Source organism: Mesoplodon bidens (assembly GCF_964165515.1).
Source record: "Mesoplodon bidens genome assembly, chromosome: 2".
NCBI classification, from domain to species: domain Eukaryota; kingdom Metazoa; phylum Chordata; class Mammalia; order Artiodactyla; family Ziphiidae; genus Mesoplodon; species Mesoplodon bidens.
In genome coordinates, this window is record NC_138177.1 from 27,159,539 (window position 1) to 27,178,500 (window position 18,962).

The following is an 18,962-nucleotide window of genomic DNA, read 5'->3' on the forward strand; positions in this document are numbered from 1 at the left end:
TGCTATGTTTTTATGCTTACCTTACCTCATGCCTTTATTTCAAATTATTTGTGAGTTTCTCGGTCTGTCAGACTTCATTGGGAGAACCACATGTCTAATGTCTTTTCTCTGAATTATTGTGTTCAATTGACGCTATCTACTAGGTATCATGAACTTACGTGGATCTCTGCTCTGAAACATCTTATTTCATTTAGAGGTTCTAACAAATGGGTGTTATAGCCATGGCTGTGCCCCTGATTAGATCCTTAACTCAAGGCTGAATTTTAATTTGCTCAGAAGTCCTCTCAGTTTTATCTGTCACTGCTTAACATGATAAAATGTTGCCTTTTCTAACCCTACACATACCCTGATTCCTGAATGTTCTCTATTCCTTTTTCTCCCCCTTTTACTTCTGTGCCTTGTCAAATTCAGCCATCTTAAAAAAACTAGGTACTAATATCCTTTTTACAGCATCTTCTCTGATATGTGAAAGTTCATTAGGGACCTAATTTGCCTTCTAAGTTATTACAGGCAGGAGTTTTATCAAATGTTTTGTCCCTGTCAACATTGTTCCAGCCTCCAAAAAAAGTTTCAATTTCTGTAACAGTTAGATCATATAGATTTTGTTGAAGTAACAAAGAAACTTCAAATGCTTTTTAAGTGCAAATTTTTATTTTTTGCTCACACTCTATGTCTAATGTAGATTGGCTGGGGTGGGGGAGCTTTGCTTCTCATCTTCTGCACCCACTCCCCATGCAAATATTAATGCAATAGATAATGGTTATTGTGTATCTTACACAATTTTCAACCTTAGTATCAATTGTGTTGTCTGTATGTTAGGTACTTTGGCCTCAAAACTAAAAAATTAATTAAACAATTTATTTTCACTTTTAACCTTCTCATTATTTTCACTCAAACAAATAGAAAAAAAGCTCACAGCTGAAACTATCTCATTTTTTAAATTAGCAAACTCTAGTCCTGAGTGTAATTGTGCCCATATATCAGCATTATTCAGCAAAGCTTACCTAATTGCTAAGGAGCTGAATATTTGAGGTCCACAACCAAATGAGTAGGACAGTGATTTCTTCTGGCTTCAATACATATTATATTTGATCAATATAATATCAGCTTCACTTCTGTCAATATTGAAATGTGGGTGTGGTGGTGATTAGAGATATTTCCCCATTATTTCTAGCTCTTCATATCCTAGTTACTCGGTGCAACTGTACTTCCAGGCCTCTTTGTGGTTGGGTAGGTCTGTGGCTATTTCCGACCCATAAGTTCTAAACAAAGTGAGACCCTCAGAATTTTCTTTTCTTTCCACAGCGAGTAGCATTTGAGATGGTGGCTGCTTAATCAACTTGGATTCTACAGTAAAGAGGTGAGAACAAAAATCTAAACTTTGAAAGCCATTCGACGTTTCTTTGTTACTTCGGTAAAATTTATACTTATTAACTGATAGAGAAATTGAAACTGTTATTAGAGGCTAGAAGAACCAAGTTGCAAGTATCCTAATATAAAAGGAAATTTTATTGAAAGCATGCTGGATTTATCTAATAGATTAAGGGAAAGTTGAACAACCGAAACCATTAAAGGGCTTGGATGCATCAGACTCTTAGGGGCAACTGAGTCAAAGACTGAAATGTGCTCAGGGATCTTTCTGTCTTTTAATTCTGCTTTTTTCCAGATGTCAGCTTTTTTCTCCTCTTCTACCACAGGTCATCCTTTCCACAGATGAGAAAATATGGTTGTGGTCAGTTTTTAAATTTTATACCATATAGTTTTGGTCACCTGAAAAGGACTGGGTTAACTTTGTCCTGAGTACACAAGGAAATCTAAAGAAATTGACTAATTAATGTGGGCCACTTATCTACTCTTGAGCCAATCAGCTGTGGTTGCAATGTGGTTACATTGTACACAAGGGGAGTGTGATGACCTTGTGTTCATGTGAGGAGGGTAATGACCTTGTGCTTGCAAGGGAATGTACTTTCTTTGTATGCAGGTGGTGACTTCCTCTATACTCATGTGAATGGGGCAAGAGTTTTGAAGAAGCAATTCCTGCATAGGTATCTTCACTACTTGTTCAAATGTTTTTTGCTTGTTTGTTTGTTTTATTTCCTCACTAAATTTGCTTGTTAGTTGAGTAGGTCAAATCAGCCATTTATTTTTGGACTCATTTAGGAATAGCAAACATTTCCTTTAAAATATGAAGATAACAGAACAAGCAATTCATGAGGACAAGGTCAAATGTTTTCTAGCTGAGCTAACAGAGTTTTAGAAGGTTTTTTATACAACTGACCTATCACTGGAAAGAGAATTGGAGAGGTGATTTTTTATTTCCTAGGGTGCTGAGGGTCTCAAAAGGCATCAGTTACCATACTGAATTTTGGTGTCTCTTAATATTTTATGTCCCAGCCAAGGAATAATTTTCTACTCTTTTCTTTGGTATCATGGCAGCCTGCAACATCAAGACTATTACTCAGAGCTGAATTGAATGACTCACACTTAGTAGTGATCCTAGAAGCGCTGGCTAATTTCTCTCTTGAGAGTTTACATTTATCCGATCCTTTTTTTTCCAAAAAGTAGATGTAACAGCATGAAAAACGATTTCCGTACCTAATAAATGAAGGTAACCATGCTGGCTCACTCTTCATAGGGCATGCATCTTGCATCACAGGGAGGACTTACGCCTACCATATTTTCTTTCTTAAAACTGAGATGACAGTACCTACCACTCGCCAAAATGACATATGCCTTGAATTTTATTATTTGTTTCTAAATGGTTTCTCTGATCAGAGTTATTTACTATTGCTTCTTTTCCTTTGATATATATATATATATATATATATATATATATAGAGAGAGAGAGAGAGAGAGAGAGAGAGAGAGAGAGAGAGAGAGAGAGAGATGTACAACAAACCCTTTAGAATCTGACTTGTTCAACTATTTAGAGTTTAAAGCATAATGATTGCTTTAAAGGAACACAGTAAAGTCTTTGGAGGACTCTGGGCTGAAGGTTGCCCAAAGGCATGGATGAAAGTTTCAGTGTCTCCTTTTCTCTATAAATGTTCCTAACTTATTCATTGCCATCAATAAGAAGGGCTTAAATCTGAATTTTTCAAAATATCTGTCTTCAACATAGCAACTTTGGTATTTGTGAGATTAAAATATAATAATGCCATTTAAAAACGCAAGTGAAAGTAGTATTTACTCGAAGTAAGACTTCAATGTAGGGTTGCTTGAAGCAAGTGAAATTGTGGTTAAAATAAAATCAAATGACCAAAGAACAATAGAGAACTAAATGTCACTCTGAATCCTTTGCCAACTAACAATTTTTACCGTCTATCGCACTTGGGTATATGCCAGTCATTGAGCTTACAGTGGTGAACAAGAATTATAAGAGGTAAGGAAATGAGGTCAATGGGAAATACACAAGCATATGAATTACAAAAATCAATTATATATGTATGTTTCAGTTAGATCTCATTTTACCCCTTGTTAAACCCCTTTTGTTAAAATCTTAAGATAAAACTCCCTTTGTAAAAATCTCAAGATTTTGTGCAAATTTTTTTTTTTTTTTTTTTTTTTTTTTGCAGTACGTGGGCCTCTCACTGTTGTGGCCTCTCCCGCTGCAGAGCACAGGCTCCAGACGCGCAGGCTCAGCGGCCATGGCCCACAGGCCCAGCCGCTCCACGGCACATGGGATCCTCCCGGACCGGGTCACGAACCCGTGTCCCCTGCACCGGCAGGTAGACTCCCAACCACTGCACCACCAGGGAAGCCCATTTTGTGCAAATTTTATTTTCCAGTTGATTTCTCTCCTAGACATTAATATGATGCGTTAGTTTTGTTTCCTCTCCCTTTTTGAAATTAGGACTTTCTCTGGCTTTTTGTAAACTCTCCTGTTTCTGTGGTATTAAAGTCATCTTCTTTAAAAACAAAAAAGCCTTGTTATGTCACTCTCGACTTCAAAGCCTTTAATGATTATTTGATAGAAGCAATGTAAATTGGGTTATAAGCATGAAATTTAGAAACTGCCAGAGTTGACTTCATGTAATCTGAGATCTCAGGTAAATTATTTGGCATTCTTCTAAACCTCAAGGTCTTCCTTAAATGAAAGCACTAAAATTACTTGCCTTATAGGATTTTGGTGAGGACCCATTCCCTAGTTTATCATAACTCAATAAATGATAGTCATAGCTATTAACTATTGCATATAAGACTCAATTCCTTTAACACATTACTTATCAGATACACTGTGGAACAGATCTCTCACTGGCTAATAGAGTAGTCCAAATGATTTTTAGTCACTTGTTATTAAAGATTTTCCTGGATCCTTGGCCCATTCTAACCCTAAATTTGTCTTATAATCATGAAAGAGTAGTGTTTAGTGTATAAATCCCTGGGAACTGGTTAAAATAATTATTGACTCATCCTTTAATGGCCATGACTTGGTAATGGGGCAAGGGATGAACTGTCTGCATGCTGCCAACATCTGCTGGATGCTGATAAGAGACATTGAGATGAAGGACTTGGTGACTCGGTAGCAACATTCCCAAGGCTTTAAGCCCAGCATTCTTCTCTTCGGCAGTGATTGTTATTTATAGCCTTAATTTCTGGAGCATTTAATCAAGTCACCTCAAAGGAACTTATCAAAGAAAAGTAAGAAGCTACAAGGAGAATTTAATTTCCCTTATATAATTATGACTTTGAATATAATCACGTTGAAAATTACACATGGAAGATAATGTATACCTTGATTATATTTCTGACATATGAATTGTTAGTCCCCCAAAATAAGAAATAACATTTATATAGTACTCACAGGTTTTAAGTCCTTTATTCAAAAGGACACAGAATTCTCCTGTATCTTCACTGAGCTAAAGTTTCCTTTAAAAAAAAGAAGGAGGTGTTCAGATAAAATGCTGATTCAATTGTAGCGAACTAGAGTCTTTGATTTGGGAAGTTCCTTTCAAGGTCTCTTCCCCATTCCCTTTTCTTCCACAAACAGACAAGAGGAAAAGATAATGATGCTGAAGCTTCCATCAGGGGAAGGGAAGAGATAAAGAGATTCAAGTATCCTTTCTTCGTTATCTGCATGTACACAGAGTTCTCCTTCATGGCAGGCTGAGTCTTGATATGATCAGCACTTGGGACACATTTCCTATCGTTTGGGACAACCATCAGGGTTCATGGTCAAGTCTGGTGGCTGGACAAGGACCTACTATATAGCACAGGGAGCTCTGCTCAATGTTATGTGGCAGCCTGAATAGGAGTGGAGTCTGGGGGAGAATGGATACATGTATACATATGGCTGAGTCTCTTTGCTGTGCACCTGAAACTATCACAACATTGTTAATTGGCTATACTCCAATATAAAAAAAAAGTCTAGTGGTTGGAGAAGAAGGTGAACTATGTCATTTAAAAGATAAGAACTAACCTAACATCTTTATAGATCTCTCTAATCAAAAATTAGACAAAAATAAAATACTAATTGGTCATAATTCCCAGTCCATTCTTAGTTATTTTGATAGAACATGGTAAATGAAGTTCTATTAGAAAATTTCAAATTATTTAGCAATCATAATTGGATGAAAATGTTTGAAATATTGGGTCTTCTGTGGCAGTTCAGGGTATATATACAGAGATAGGATTTGATGGGTAAGTATCCTTTAGCTTCATAGACACTACATATATAGCATTTATTTATTTATGACTTCATAGGTGATATGTGGACATAAACAATAGTGAAGTGTTTGCCAAAAACTTTTTTTAAAAAATGAAATAAAATTGCCCTCAAAAATAACCTAATATCAAAGACAAAATATGTAATGCCATTTTTTATTATTTAGGATAGGCAAGGATTTTTTTTTTATAGTGAAAAACAGCCCCAAGATCTCCATGGTTAAAACATCAAGGTTTGTTTCTTGTTCATAACATGTGTCCTTCACAAGATATCTGGAGGCCTATGTTCCATGTTTTCTTGCCCTTGGGACCCAGAGCAGATCCTACCTGGAGCACTGACTGCTGTTGGGTACCTTGGCAGAAAAAGAGAACTCAGGAGAGCTTTGCACTGGTATTTAAATGTTCCAGCCGGAAGTGACTTATATTCTTCCACTTGAAAAGTATTGATCAAACGTATTAGTCACATGGTCCCACCAAACTCAAGGAGACTCTGAAGTGCAGGTGCTCAGAAGGGCTCTTTATAATGACTACATCTTAAAGAAAGTGATTGGTTCACAGGCCAACATGACTATTGACTATAACCAGGTTGAAAAAGTTAACATATCTGAACAAGGTGTCAATTACATTGTACATGAAGGTCATCTCCCTTAGTAACATAGAAATAGAGTCATGGATTTAGATATTGGCAATGTGCCATTCAAGCCCTTTCTAAAGAAGAGGGATTTAGATAGAAACAAGTATTTAATTATTCTGACAGGTAAATCCCTACTGTAGAAATGGAAGCATCAGTTAGCAAATCCTGATGTTCACTCAGTATTTGATTATTTCAGTTTCCCTTGATCTCATTTTATGATCACCAAGCAATCCCTTAAGAATGAGGCTTTCTAATGAGGCTTTTATACAAAGAAAGAAAAGGATGGTCAGGTGGATGCAAGCATCTAGTTCACTTAGTATAATTTTATTTTAAATTAATACATTGATATTATGGTTTTATAAACTGTTTTCTTGTGAACTTAGCTTGAATCAGCTTCCCAAGTTAAATAAACTCCAGGGCACTGAAGAGATGGAGTCTTTGAGCCTGTGTAGCTGAAGGTCAGACACTGAACTACAGCAAACTCACCAAATGAAGTATTTTTTCAATATTTGTGAGACCGTGCTATCTTAACTTGTGCGACAAGTGGCCTCCCCTAAATTTGCCAAAATCCCTTTCTATGTAGTCTTTGACTATGCTTATTTAAATATAACAGGAACACATATGTAGCCCATATATTTTATTTTATTTTATATTGGGGTATAGTTGATTTACAATATTGTGTTAGTTTCAGATGTACAACAAAGTGGTTCAATTATACATATACATATAACCATTCTTTCTCAGATTGTCGCCCATATATTTTAAATTGGCTTGATAATCAAAGTAAAATCAAAGAATTTATAGGAAAGTTTTTTGGCAAAAATCACCTTAATAAAAGTATATACAAATGCCAGCCCAATTCTTTAAGCCTTCTTCCCACAGCAGCACAGGAAATGTTTGAAGACAATGCTTTAGTAAGTACAATTATTAATTTTTTTAGTACTTTCAACCATAATTTGAGAAATCTGGAAGAACTCCCTCTATGTGGTACATTAGCATTTAAAGGAATGCTTTAGCTGCAGTGTTCTGGGCAGTAATGCAAAGGATTGTAACATTTCAACTTGAGTGCCATTTCAAGGAACCAAGGGACAAGACACGAACTTACATCTCAACCCAAGTTCTTTTAATTTATCAGTCACGGGAAGCAGTGAAAAGTGGCAAAAAAATAATGTAAGTGATACTTCTTTGCTGTTCACTATATTCTTTTATGAACAGAATCATAAAATGTGCATTTCTGTACATGGCTTTATGCAGATATATTTTCTATCAAATTTGGCTGTGAAATATATTCATTTTGAAAGTCAATATTTTTACCATATAAAGAGCTGTAAAAGCTGGGGAGAATTAAGTACTTCATGCAGATTCATACTTCACTATGATATAATCTGTTTTATGGGTCAACTTGCATAGGATAGAGTAACAAGTTATTTAATTAAACACTTATCTAGGTGTTGTAGAAGTATTTTGTAAATGTGATTAACATCTACAATCAGTTGACTTTAAAGAAGATTGTCAGGACTTCCCTGGTGGTGTAGTGGGTAAGAATCCACCTGCCAATGCAGGGGACATGGCTGGGTTTGAGCCCTGGTCTGGGAAGATCCCACATGCCATGGAGCAACAAAGCCCGTGTGCCACAACTACTGAGCCTGTGAGCCTAGAAGCATGATAGAAAATGCTTAGACTGCCTTGAAGAGACAATTAGCAGAAATATGAAAGTCAAGACCAGAGGGCAGAGAGCAGAAGCAAGAAGAACCACAATCCTGCAGCCCGTGGAACAAAAACCACATTCACAGAAAGATAGACAAAATGAAAAGGCAGAGGGCTATGTACCAGATGAAGGAATAAGATAAAAACCCCAGAAAAACAACTAAATGAAGTGAAGATAGGCAACCTTCCAGAAAAAGAATTCAGAATAATGACAGTGAAGATGATCCGGGACCTCGGAAAAAGAATGGAGGCAAAGATTGAGAAGATGCAAGAAATGTTTAAAAAAGACCTAGAAGAATTAAAAAACAAACAAACAGAGATGAATAATACAATAACCGAAATGAAACTACACTAGAAGGAATCAGTAGCAGAATAACTGAGGCAGAAGAACGGATAACTGACCAGGAAGACGGAATGGTGGAATTCACTGTTGCGGAACAGAATAAAGAAAAAAGAATGAAAGGAAATGAAGACAGACTAAGACACTTCTGGGACAACAATAAACGCAACAACATTCGCATTATAGGGGTCCCACAAGGAGAAGAGAGAGAGAAAGGACCCGAGAAAATATTTGAAGAGATTATAGTCAAAATTTTCCCTAATGTGGGAAAGGAAATAGCCACCTAAGACCAGGAAGCGCAGCGAGTCCCATACAGGATAAACCCAAGGAGAAACACACCGAGACACATAGTAATCAAATTGGCAAAAATTAGAGACCAAGAAAAATTATTGAAAGCAGCAAGGGAAAAATGACAAATAACATACAAGGGAACTCCCATAAGGGTAACAGCTGATTTCTCAGCAGAAACTCTACAAGCCAGAAGGCAGTGGCATGATATACTTAAAGTGATGAAAGGGAAGAACCTACAACCAAGATTACTCCACCCAGCAAGGATCTCATTCAGATTCAATGGAGAAATCAAAAGCTTTACAGACAAGCAAAAGCTAAGAGAATTCAGCACCACCAAATCAGCTCTACAACAAATGCTAAAGGAACTTCTCTAAGTGGGAAACACAAAAGAAGAAAAGGACCTACAAAAACAAACCCAAAACAATTAAGAAAATTGTCATAGGAACATACATATCGATAATTATCTTAAATGTAAATGGATTAAATGCTACAACCAAAAGACACAGGCTTGCTGAATGGATACAAAAACAAGACCCATATATATGCTGTCTACAAGAGACCCACTTCAGACCTAGGGACACATACAGAATGAAAGTGAGGGGATGGAAAAAGATGTTCCATGCAAATGGAAAATCAAAAGAAAGCTGGAGTAGCTATACTCATATTAGATAAAACAGACTTTAAAATAAGGAATGTTACAAGAGACAAGGAAGCACACTACATAATGATCAAGGGATAAATTCAAGATGAAGATATAACAATTATAAATATATATGCACCCAACATAGAAGCACCTCAGTACATAAGGCAACTGCTAACAGCTATAAAAGAGGAAATCGACAGTAACACAATAAAAGTGAGGGACTTTACCACTTACACCAATGGACAGATCATCCAAAATGAAAATAAATAAGGAAAGAGAAGCTTTAAATGACACAATAGACCAGATAGAAGTAATTGATATTTATAGGACATTCCATCCAACACCAGCAGATTACACTTTCTTCTTAAGTGCGCGTGGAACATTCTCCAGAATAGATCACATCGTGGGTCACAAATCAAGCCTCAGTAAATTTAAGAAAATTGAAATCATATCAAGCATCTTTTCTGACCACAATGTTATGAGATTAGAAATGAATTACAGGGAAAAAAACGTAAAAAACACAAACACATGGAGGCTAAACAGTATGTTACTAAATAACCAAGAGATCACTGAAGAAATCAAAGAGGAAATATAAAAATACCTAGAGACAAATCACAATGAAAACACAATGATCCAAAACCTATGGGATGCAGCAAAAGCAGTTCTAAGAGGGAAGTTTATAGCTATACAAGCCTACCTCAAGAAACAAGAAAAATCTCAAGTAAACAATCTAACCCTACACCTAAAGGAACTAGAGAAAGAAGAACAAACAAAACCCAAAGTTAGCAAGTTAGTAGAAGGAAAGAAATCAAAGATCAGAGGAGAAATAAATGAAATACAAACAAAGTAAACAGTAACAAAGATCAATAAAACTAAAAGCTGGTTCTTTGAGAAGATAAACAAAATTGATAAACCATTATCCAGAATCATCAATAAAAAGAGGGAGAGGACTCAAATCAATACAATTAGTAATGAAAAAGGAGAAGTTATAACAGACACCACAGAAATACAAAGCATCCTAAGAGACTACTACAAGCAACTCTATGCCAAAAAAATGGACAACCTGGAAGAAATGGACAAATTCTTAGAAAGGTATAACCTTCCAAGACTGAACCAGGAAGAAACAGAAAATATGAACTGACCAATCACAAGTCATGAAATTGAAACTTTGATTAAAAATCTTCCAACAAACAAAAGTCCAGGACCAGGTGGCTTCACAGGTGAATTCTATCAAACATTTAGAGAAGACCTAACACCCATCCTTCGCAACCTCTTCCAAAAAATTGCAGAGGAAGGAACACTCCCAAACTCACTCATTCTATGAGACCACCATCACTGTAATAACAAAACCAGACAAAGAAACTACAGAAAGAGAAAATTACAGACCAATCTCACTGATGAATATAGATGCAAAAATCCTCAGCAAAATACTAGCAAACAGAATCCAACAACACATTACAAGGATCATACACCATGATCAAGTGGGATTTATCCCAGGGATGCAAGGATTCTTCAATATATGCAAATCAATCAGTGCGATACACCATATTAACCAATTGAAGAATAAAAACCATATGATCATCTCAATAGATGCAGAAAAAGCTTTTGACAAAATTCAACACCCAATTATCATAAAAACTCTCCAGAAAATGGGCATAGGGGGAACCTACCTCAACATAATAAAGGCCATATATGACAAACCCACAGCAAACATCATTCTCAATGGTGAAAAACTGAAAGCATTTCCCCTAAGATCAGGAGCTAGACAAGGATGTCCACTCTCACCACTATAATTCAACACAGTTCTGGAAGCCCTAGCCACAGCAATTAGAGAAGAAAAAGAAGTAAAAGGAATGCAAATTGGAAAAGAAGAAGTAAAACTGTCACTGTTTTACGATGATATGATACTATACATAGAGAAACCTAAAGATGCCCCAGAAAACTACTAGAGCTAATCAATGAATTTGGTAAAGTAGCAGGAAACAAAAGTAATGCACAGAAATCTCTTGCATTCCTGTACACTAACAACAAAATATCAGAAAGAGAAATTAAGGAAAGAGTCCCATTCACCATTGCAACTAAAAGAATAAAATACCTAGGAATAAACCTAGCTAAGGAGGCGAACAACCTGTACTCAGAAAAGTATAAGACACTGATGAAAGAAATCAAAGATGACACAAACAGATGGAGAGATATACCATGTTCTTGGATTGGAAGAATCAATATTGTGAAAATGACTCTACTACCCAAAGCAATCTACAGATTCAATGCAATCCCTATCTAATTGCCAGTGGCATTTTTTACAGAACTAGAACAAAAAAAAATCTTAAAATCTTTATGGAGACACAAAAGACCCCGAATAGCAATAGCTGTCTTGAGGGAAAAGAACGGAGCTGGAAGAATCAGACTCCCTGACTTTAGATTATAGTACAAAGCTACAGTAATCAAGACAATATGGTACTGGCACAAAAACAGAAATATAGATCACTGGAACAGGATAGAAAGCCCAGCGATAAACCCACACACCTCTTGTCAACTAATCTATGACAAAGGAGGCAAAGGCAGTCTCTTCAATAAGTGGCGCTGGGAGAACAGGACAGCTACATGTAAAAGAATGAAATTAGAACACTCCCTAACACCATACACAAAAATAAACTCAAAATGGATTAGAGACCTAAATGTAAGACCAGACACTATAAAACTCTTAGAGGAAAACATAGGAAGAACACTCTTTGTCATAAATCACAGCAAGATCTTTTTTGACCCACCTCCTAGAGTAATGGAAATAAAACCAAAAATAAATAAATGGGACCTAATGAAACTTCAAACTTTTGCAAAGCAAAGGAAACTACAAACAAGAGGAAAAGACAACCCTCAGAATGGGAGAAAATATTTGCAAATGCATTAACAGTCAAAGGGTTAATCTCCAAAATATATAAACAGCTCATGCAGCTCAATATTAAAAAAACAAACAACCCAATGCATAAATGGGCAGAAGACCTAAATAGACATTTCTCCAAAGAAGACTTACACATGGCCAAGAAGCACATGAAAAACTGCTCAACATCGCTAATTATTAGAGAAATTCAAATCAAAACTACAATGAGGTATCATCTCACACCAGTTAGAATGGGCATCATCAGAAAATCTACAAACAACAAATGCTGGAGAGGGTGTGGAGAAAAGGGAACCCTCTTGCACTGTTGGTGGGAATGTAAATTGATACAGCCACTATGCAGAACAGTATAGAGGTTCCTTAAAAAACTAAAAATAGAACTACCATATGACTCAACAATCCAACTACTGGGCATATACCCTGAGAAAACCATAATTCAAAAAGAGTCATGTACCAAAATATTCATTGCAGCTCTACTTACAATAGCCAGGACACGGAAGCAACCTAAGTGTCCATCAACAGATGAATGGATATAGAAGATGTGGCACATATATACAATGGAATATTACTCAGCCATAAAAAGAAACAAAATTGAGTTATTTGTAGTGAGGTGGATGGATCTAGAGTCTGTCATACAGAGTGAAGTAAGTCAGAAAGAGAAAAACAAATACTGTATGCTGACACATATATATAGAATCTAAGAAAAAAAAAAAAGGTTATGAAGTACCTAGGGGTAAGACGGGAATAAAGACACAGACCTACTGGAGCATGGACTTGAGAATATGGGGAGGGGGAAGGGTAAGGTGTGACAAAGTGAGAGAGTGGCATGGACATATATACACTACCAAACGTAAAATAGATAGCTAGTGGGAAGCAGCCGCATAGCACAGGAAGATCAGCTAGGTGGTTTGTGACCACTTAGAGGGGTCGGATAGGGAGGGTGGGAGGGAGGGAGACACAAGAGGGAAGAGATATTGGAACATATGTATATGTATAACTGATTCACTTTGTTATAAAGCAGAAACTAACACACCATTGTAAAGCAATTATACTCCAATAAAGATGTTAAAAACAAACAAACAAAAACAAAAAAAAAGACACAGTCACCCCAATGTTCATTGCAGCACTATTTACAACAACCAGGTCATGGAAGCAACCTAAATGCCTATCAACAGACGAATGGATAAAGAAGATGTGGTACATACATACAATGGAATATTACTCAGACATAAAAAGGAACGAAATTGGGTCATTTGTGGAGACACGGATGGATCTAGAGACTGTCATACAGAGTGAAGTAAGTCAGAAAGAGAAAAACAAATACCGTATATTAACACATATATGTGGAAGTTAGAAAAATGATACAGATGAACCGGTTCACAGGGTAGAAACAGAGACACAGATGTAGAAAACAAACATAAGGACACGAAGGGGGGAAAGTGGCGGGGTGGGGGGTGGTGGTGGGATGAACTGGGAGTTTGGGACTGACATATATACACTAATATGTATAAAATAGATAACTAATAAGAACTTGCTGTATAAAAAAATAAATGAAATAAAATTCACACACCAAAAAAGTGAAAAGATTCTGAGAATGGGACAGGAACCAATCCCTTAATGGCTAAATAAATTACGATTCTCAAAGTAATTAATTAATAAAAATGGTTGTGAAATCTACAAAAAAGAGAGATATGCATTTAATCGCTGTTTATATAGCGAAGGGATGGGATGGCACATACAGACGCAGATGAAACTCTACATTTTGTAAATGTAGAGTTGTAGGATATTCTAAATGGAAAAACTGACACTGACAATTGTTTACAGGAAGCAAAGGTTAAGAAAAATGTTGAAGAATATCTATTCTTAAAAAGGGAGAAGTGTTATACAACACAAAAATGAGACCTAGAGATTCGAAAAACACTCATTTTACTGTTTTAAAAGAAAGACAAAAAAAATAATAATAGGCACAGAGTGTAGACCAATTAAAACGGAGGCAGCTGTAACGAAAATGGAACACAGTACAGTGATTTGAGCCCTTAAAGGAAAGGACTAATGAAAATGAAATTTCGCAAGTCTTCATGTCTATAATAATATATAAATGCACAAAATATCAAAAATACGAAGTCTGGATTTTTCCCCTTAGGTTTGTAATAAACTGTCAAACTTCTGCTTAATATAGTTTTATAAGCCTTCTGATCAGCAAAGCACGCTATGCAGGTACATGTATGCTAGAATTTTACCATGAGAATTATAGTTCTCATCTCAAACTAATGATTTGCCTGTTACCCATATTTATATATATTTCATTTCCATTATAAAACACTTAAGACCTTTCTAGTGGTACATTTTAATCAACATATTATATAAAATAGAATCTTGATTTTTAAAATGAACCTTTTTAGTACTGTAACATGATGGGTTTAATTGAACAGTTGGAACATAATATGGTAACTACATTAAACTGTTTAAACTAATTCACAGCTGTAGGAGAATGTTTGATTTTTAAAATATAACCAAGATGAGACTGTAGAGTTACGAGCAGTAAAATATTATAGAATAGTGAATGAATAAGATGCTTTTCCATCAGTGGCCATTCATTATTTTGCTTTTAGGAACCGGGAAGAAATTGTCTTCTTTGAGTTTCAAATGTTCTGGTAACTCTAGTCGTTTTTGACTTCCTCAATATCACCTTGAATTGCTGAAATAAGTGACTCTAAAGAATCAAAGTTCTTTTCTGGTCTGAGGTAGCCAACAATGGCCACATTAAGAATTTCCCCATAGAAGTCCTCTTTGAAAGTATGCATGATATGAGTTTCCCTGGACTTTTTCGTATTCTTGTAGTGTGGGTTCCATCCTATGCTCACCACCGTCTTACGGACGTCTCCACTTCCGACACTGGCCCAACCATAATAAATGCCAGTGGATACATCAGCTGGAATATTATCTACTACTTGTTCAGGAAACTTAGCTGTAGGGATGCCCGGCTGCTTGGAGCCGCGACCGAAGCCCCGCACCACTTGGCCGCGGCAGAAGTACGGCAGGTGCCTCATGACATCGTCCGCTCGGGGTGCGGGCTGCGGTCCATTCCGCGCGCCCGGCGGCGCCGCCGTCGAGGCGGTGCCCGGACCCCCCGGATCAGCCAGGGGATACGGGCTGGAGCTGCGCCGGCCGGCCGGCCGGCCCGGCGAGCACACGGGCTCACAACGGGCCGAGCGGCGCGGACTACACGCTGCGGCGAGACCCTCACGCCGCTGACCGAACAGAAGGTGCCGCTGCGTCTGGGCTCCGGAACGCCGGCGATCGCGGAAGTAAGTCAGGAGTGTGTTTTATGCTTTATGGCTTCCTTCAGTTTGTTCCAGGAACAAAGTAGGTGATTAACGATACCTTGTTGAAGTAACAGTCAACATTAAATGTACAACAGCACAGATGTGTGAGATTATGGATTTAGAACAAGCAATGGCGCCATTCTGGGAAGGGCTGAGCCTGATGCGCTGCCCCAATAATCCGCTCATCCACATCTTTCCATCTTTTTCTATCCGTCTGCAAGGACTTTTCTCACGGCTTACCTACGCATGTGGAGAACTAAGCCTGCCTTCTCTCTGAATTTCTGGGAAGTCCTTCTCCAACTTGAACTGTGCTGTTTTACACTGTGAGGGGTTTTCAATTCCTTTTTCCTGGGCAGAACTAATCTGCATGACATTCTACTGTCTCGGTAGGGGGACAGACAGGTATGACTCAGAGCCTGTTTGTTTCCAAAACGTCTTTCCAAGGGGTTATGGCTCATGAGCTCACCTTTGCGTCTGCCAACAAAAGAGGCCCAAGGAGACACCCAGGTCAGTTGAAATCCACCAGTCTCAGAGAGGGAAGATGTGGCACACCAGCATGGCTTGTGAATGCCTGCCAGGCAACCTTATAAACAGGAAACCCTGACTCTGAGAAACTAGCTTCACTGCTTCAGTCCAGTTTATCACCAGCTAATCCCACAAGTAACTCTGAGTGGGAATAACCAGGAAAAACAAGGGTCATAAAGTCTGTATTCATGAAATTTTAATCTGTGTTAGCATTAGTCTTAGGGCTCTACTTTTATTTATTCATCAAATATTTGTTGTATCGGGGATGCATCAAACAAAAATCACTGCCCTCCCACCCCCCTGGAACTCATATGCTGTTATAAGACTCAAAAAGCATCCAAATTCATACAGAGTTACAGCAGCTTACCAACCTGAGCCCCTTTGCCCCTCAGCCCCCCAGTCTCTTCAGGGTTTAGTTAACTAGGCTCTATCTCATGTGCAATAAATACCTAGCCCTGTCCTTGCTCCTCAGATATTGATTTCAATATAGTTGAAAAGGTCATAAAAACACCAAAATTCACATTCTGGTCATTAGTGTGGTAACACACTTTCTGAACATGTGACAGTTGTGACTGGTGTGCTTTCCAACTCCCTCATCTTTAGTGAGTAGCTCTGCAAAGCATGAAATTAATGATTACCTAATGATGCTGGGGAAAGAGCAGGAGATGGCATTAACCCCCCTCAAAACCACAGCATCATCATCATACCACGCCTCTTAATAGAACTACACAATTTTCAAAGTGCCTTTACTCATGTTTTCAATTATTGATTGCTTAGAGCTTTGATAGGTTTTCCCAATAAAAACTGAAAACCAACTAGAAATCCAGATTAATTTTAAAACATATGCCTTGGATGCCCACTATGTGTAAAACATCTTGCCAGGCACTAAAAACCTACAAAGGAACAAGAGAGGCAGGACCCCTGCCTTCATGAGAGTGAAAACAAAGATGAGTACTGAGGGAGCCAGGGAGGGACCCTGAACCAGTCTTAGAAAGCACTGGAAGTTTTCTGGGGAAGCTGAGCCCATGCTTGGCCCTGAAGGGCAAGTAAGACTTTGGTGAGTGGAGGAGTTTTAAATATTAGTTTCTCATTGGCCATATGACAGAATGAACATCTGTTCCATTGTCTCTGGGGATGGTGAGAGACGTTGGAAAGTGCAGGTAATTCTGCATATTAAATTATAACTCACTAGGTGGCCGGTTAGATGAAAGAGTCTGGTTTTATAATCTTTCTTTCCATGAAGTCACCATATGCTCACCTTTCAGCTGGAACATGGTCCTGGGGCTGAAATGCTTGGCAGCTGGTGACCGTTTTTGTTCCATAAGATTAAAATTACTTTTTAAAAAAAATTATAAACACAATCAATGGTAACTGTTTTTTAAAGTTGGGAAAGGCAGAAAAGTATAAAAAAGAACAGAGAAATAAAACAGGAATGCTACAGTTCAGAGAATTCAGAGACTATAGGAATGTACATGTTTTAAAAGATATTTCTATTCAACATTTTTCACTGATACAGATACTCATTCATTCACACAGACAACTGGGCTCCTTCTGGGTGCATTGGGAAGAGGAGAAGAAGGAGGTCACAAATGGTACATTTCCAGTACTCAGCAAGGCACAGCGGAATCTAATAAATAGGTTTTAAAATACATAGGTAGTGTTGGTTGGTTTTTAGTTTTTAGGAGATTGTGGTTATTTCATCCTGTGAAAAGTTTAAGTTCCATGAAAATCTGAGCTATGCATGAATATATTATTATTTAAAATGACTTTTTGAGGTGGGTGTGTTTTCTTATCCTTGCTTTACAAGGGAATAAGTTGATAAAATATATTCGACGCGCTAATGGGTAACAGATAACACACCCAGTTAGATCCAGACACCATTTTGCAAAGGATTTCACTTACCTAAATGACTCTGGCTTCCAGAATGGTAACTCTGGTACTACTTCTTAACACAGTGGTTTAACTTCAGAGAGCTAAACAGAAGCGCTAAACAGGTTTAATTAAAATTGATTGAAGCTTTCTAAGATTTTCTTTTTTTTCTTTTCTTTGATTTTCTTTCTAAGAGTGGACTCTATTGACTATATGGCCTTTGCTTGTGTTGGCCACCTTGATATGCATACCTGTTTGGATGCGGTCTGTATTGAGCAACATTTTCCTTCATTAATAGGGGGAGAAGAATCTGGAAGTGTAAGAAGAGAATCAAGTAGGTTGGAAGCTAGATGGAGGACCAGCTAGAGAGAGGGAAACCCCCTGACTACATGATGGACAATAAAAAAAAAAAAAAAATGGAAGAAGGAAATGTCTAAATTTTAAAGTTTTTTTGTTCTGTTTGAATTTGTACATTCATTAATGCTTTTATGAGAATACATTCCTCTGAAGGAACTAAAAAAAATGTTGAGTTTCTCGTCTGGGTCAAAGCAGTTGATCGTAAAGATAATACATGTGGATGAACACCCAGGATGGAGAGAAAACTTCCCAGGCCCTGGTATTGTGCATATAAGAGGAATGGAGGAGCAGAGACGGGAGTTGATAAATTCCCTCTCAGATTTCTAGGAGGCCCAGCTGCAATCTGAGTTCTAGATAGATACAAAAATTGCAATTAATATGCATAACTAGTTTATGATGCTGTTGTAAGCTACCAGTACATCCTTAGGGCATTATGACTGCATGTTGTGCCTCCCAGACACCTTGGTGACATCAGTGCTTCCTAGGGAACGTTTCCTAAGCCTATACATCTTTTTATGCCTTCCATGATGTTTCTATTGCCTGAAATGCCACTTTCCCTTTTCCCACCCTAACCTCTCACCACTCTCTATTGAAATGATACCTATTCTTGACTTATCAATCTGGACTGTAATGATTTGTTTGCTTGTCTGACTCCCTTAGTTTATAAGCCTCTGGAATGCAGGAACTGTGCCTAGTACAGTGGTTAATAT

The 18,962-nt window shown here is 37.5% G+C and overlaps 1 protein-coding gene across 1 annotated transcript; it reads right to left on the reverse strand.

The window, feature by feature from the left end:
• Positions 1-14,102: 14,102 nt before the first annotated feature.
• Positions 14,103-15,225, reverse strand: LOC308612000 (riboflavin kinase-like; the record flags this gene model as incomplete). Its single annotated transcript, XM_081224202.1, has 1 exon — positions 14,103-15,225. The coding sequence occupies one exon, from the start codon at positions 15,223-15,225 to the stop codon at positions 14,836-14,838; it is 390 nt and encodes a 129-aa protein (XP_081080328.1). The 3' UTR covers positions 14,103-14,835.
• Between the last annotated feature and the right edge of the window lie 3,737 nt (positions 15,226-18,962).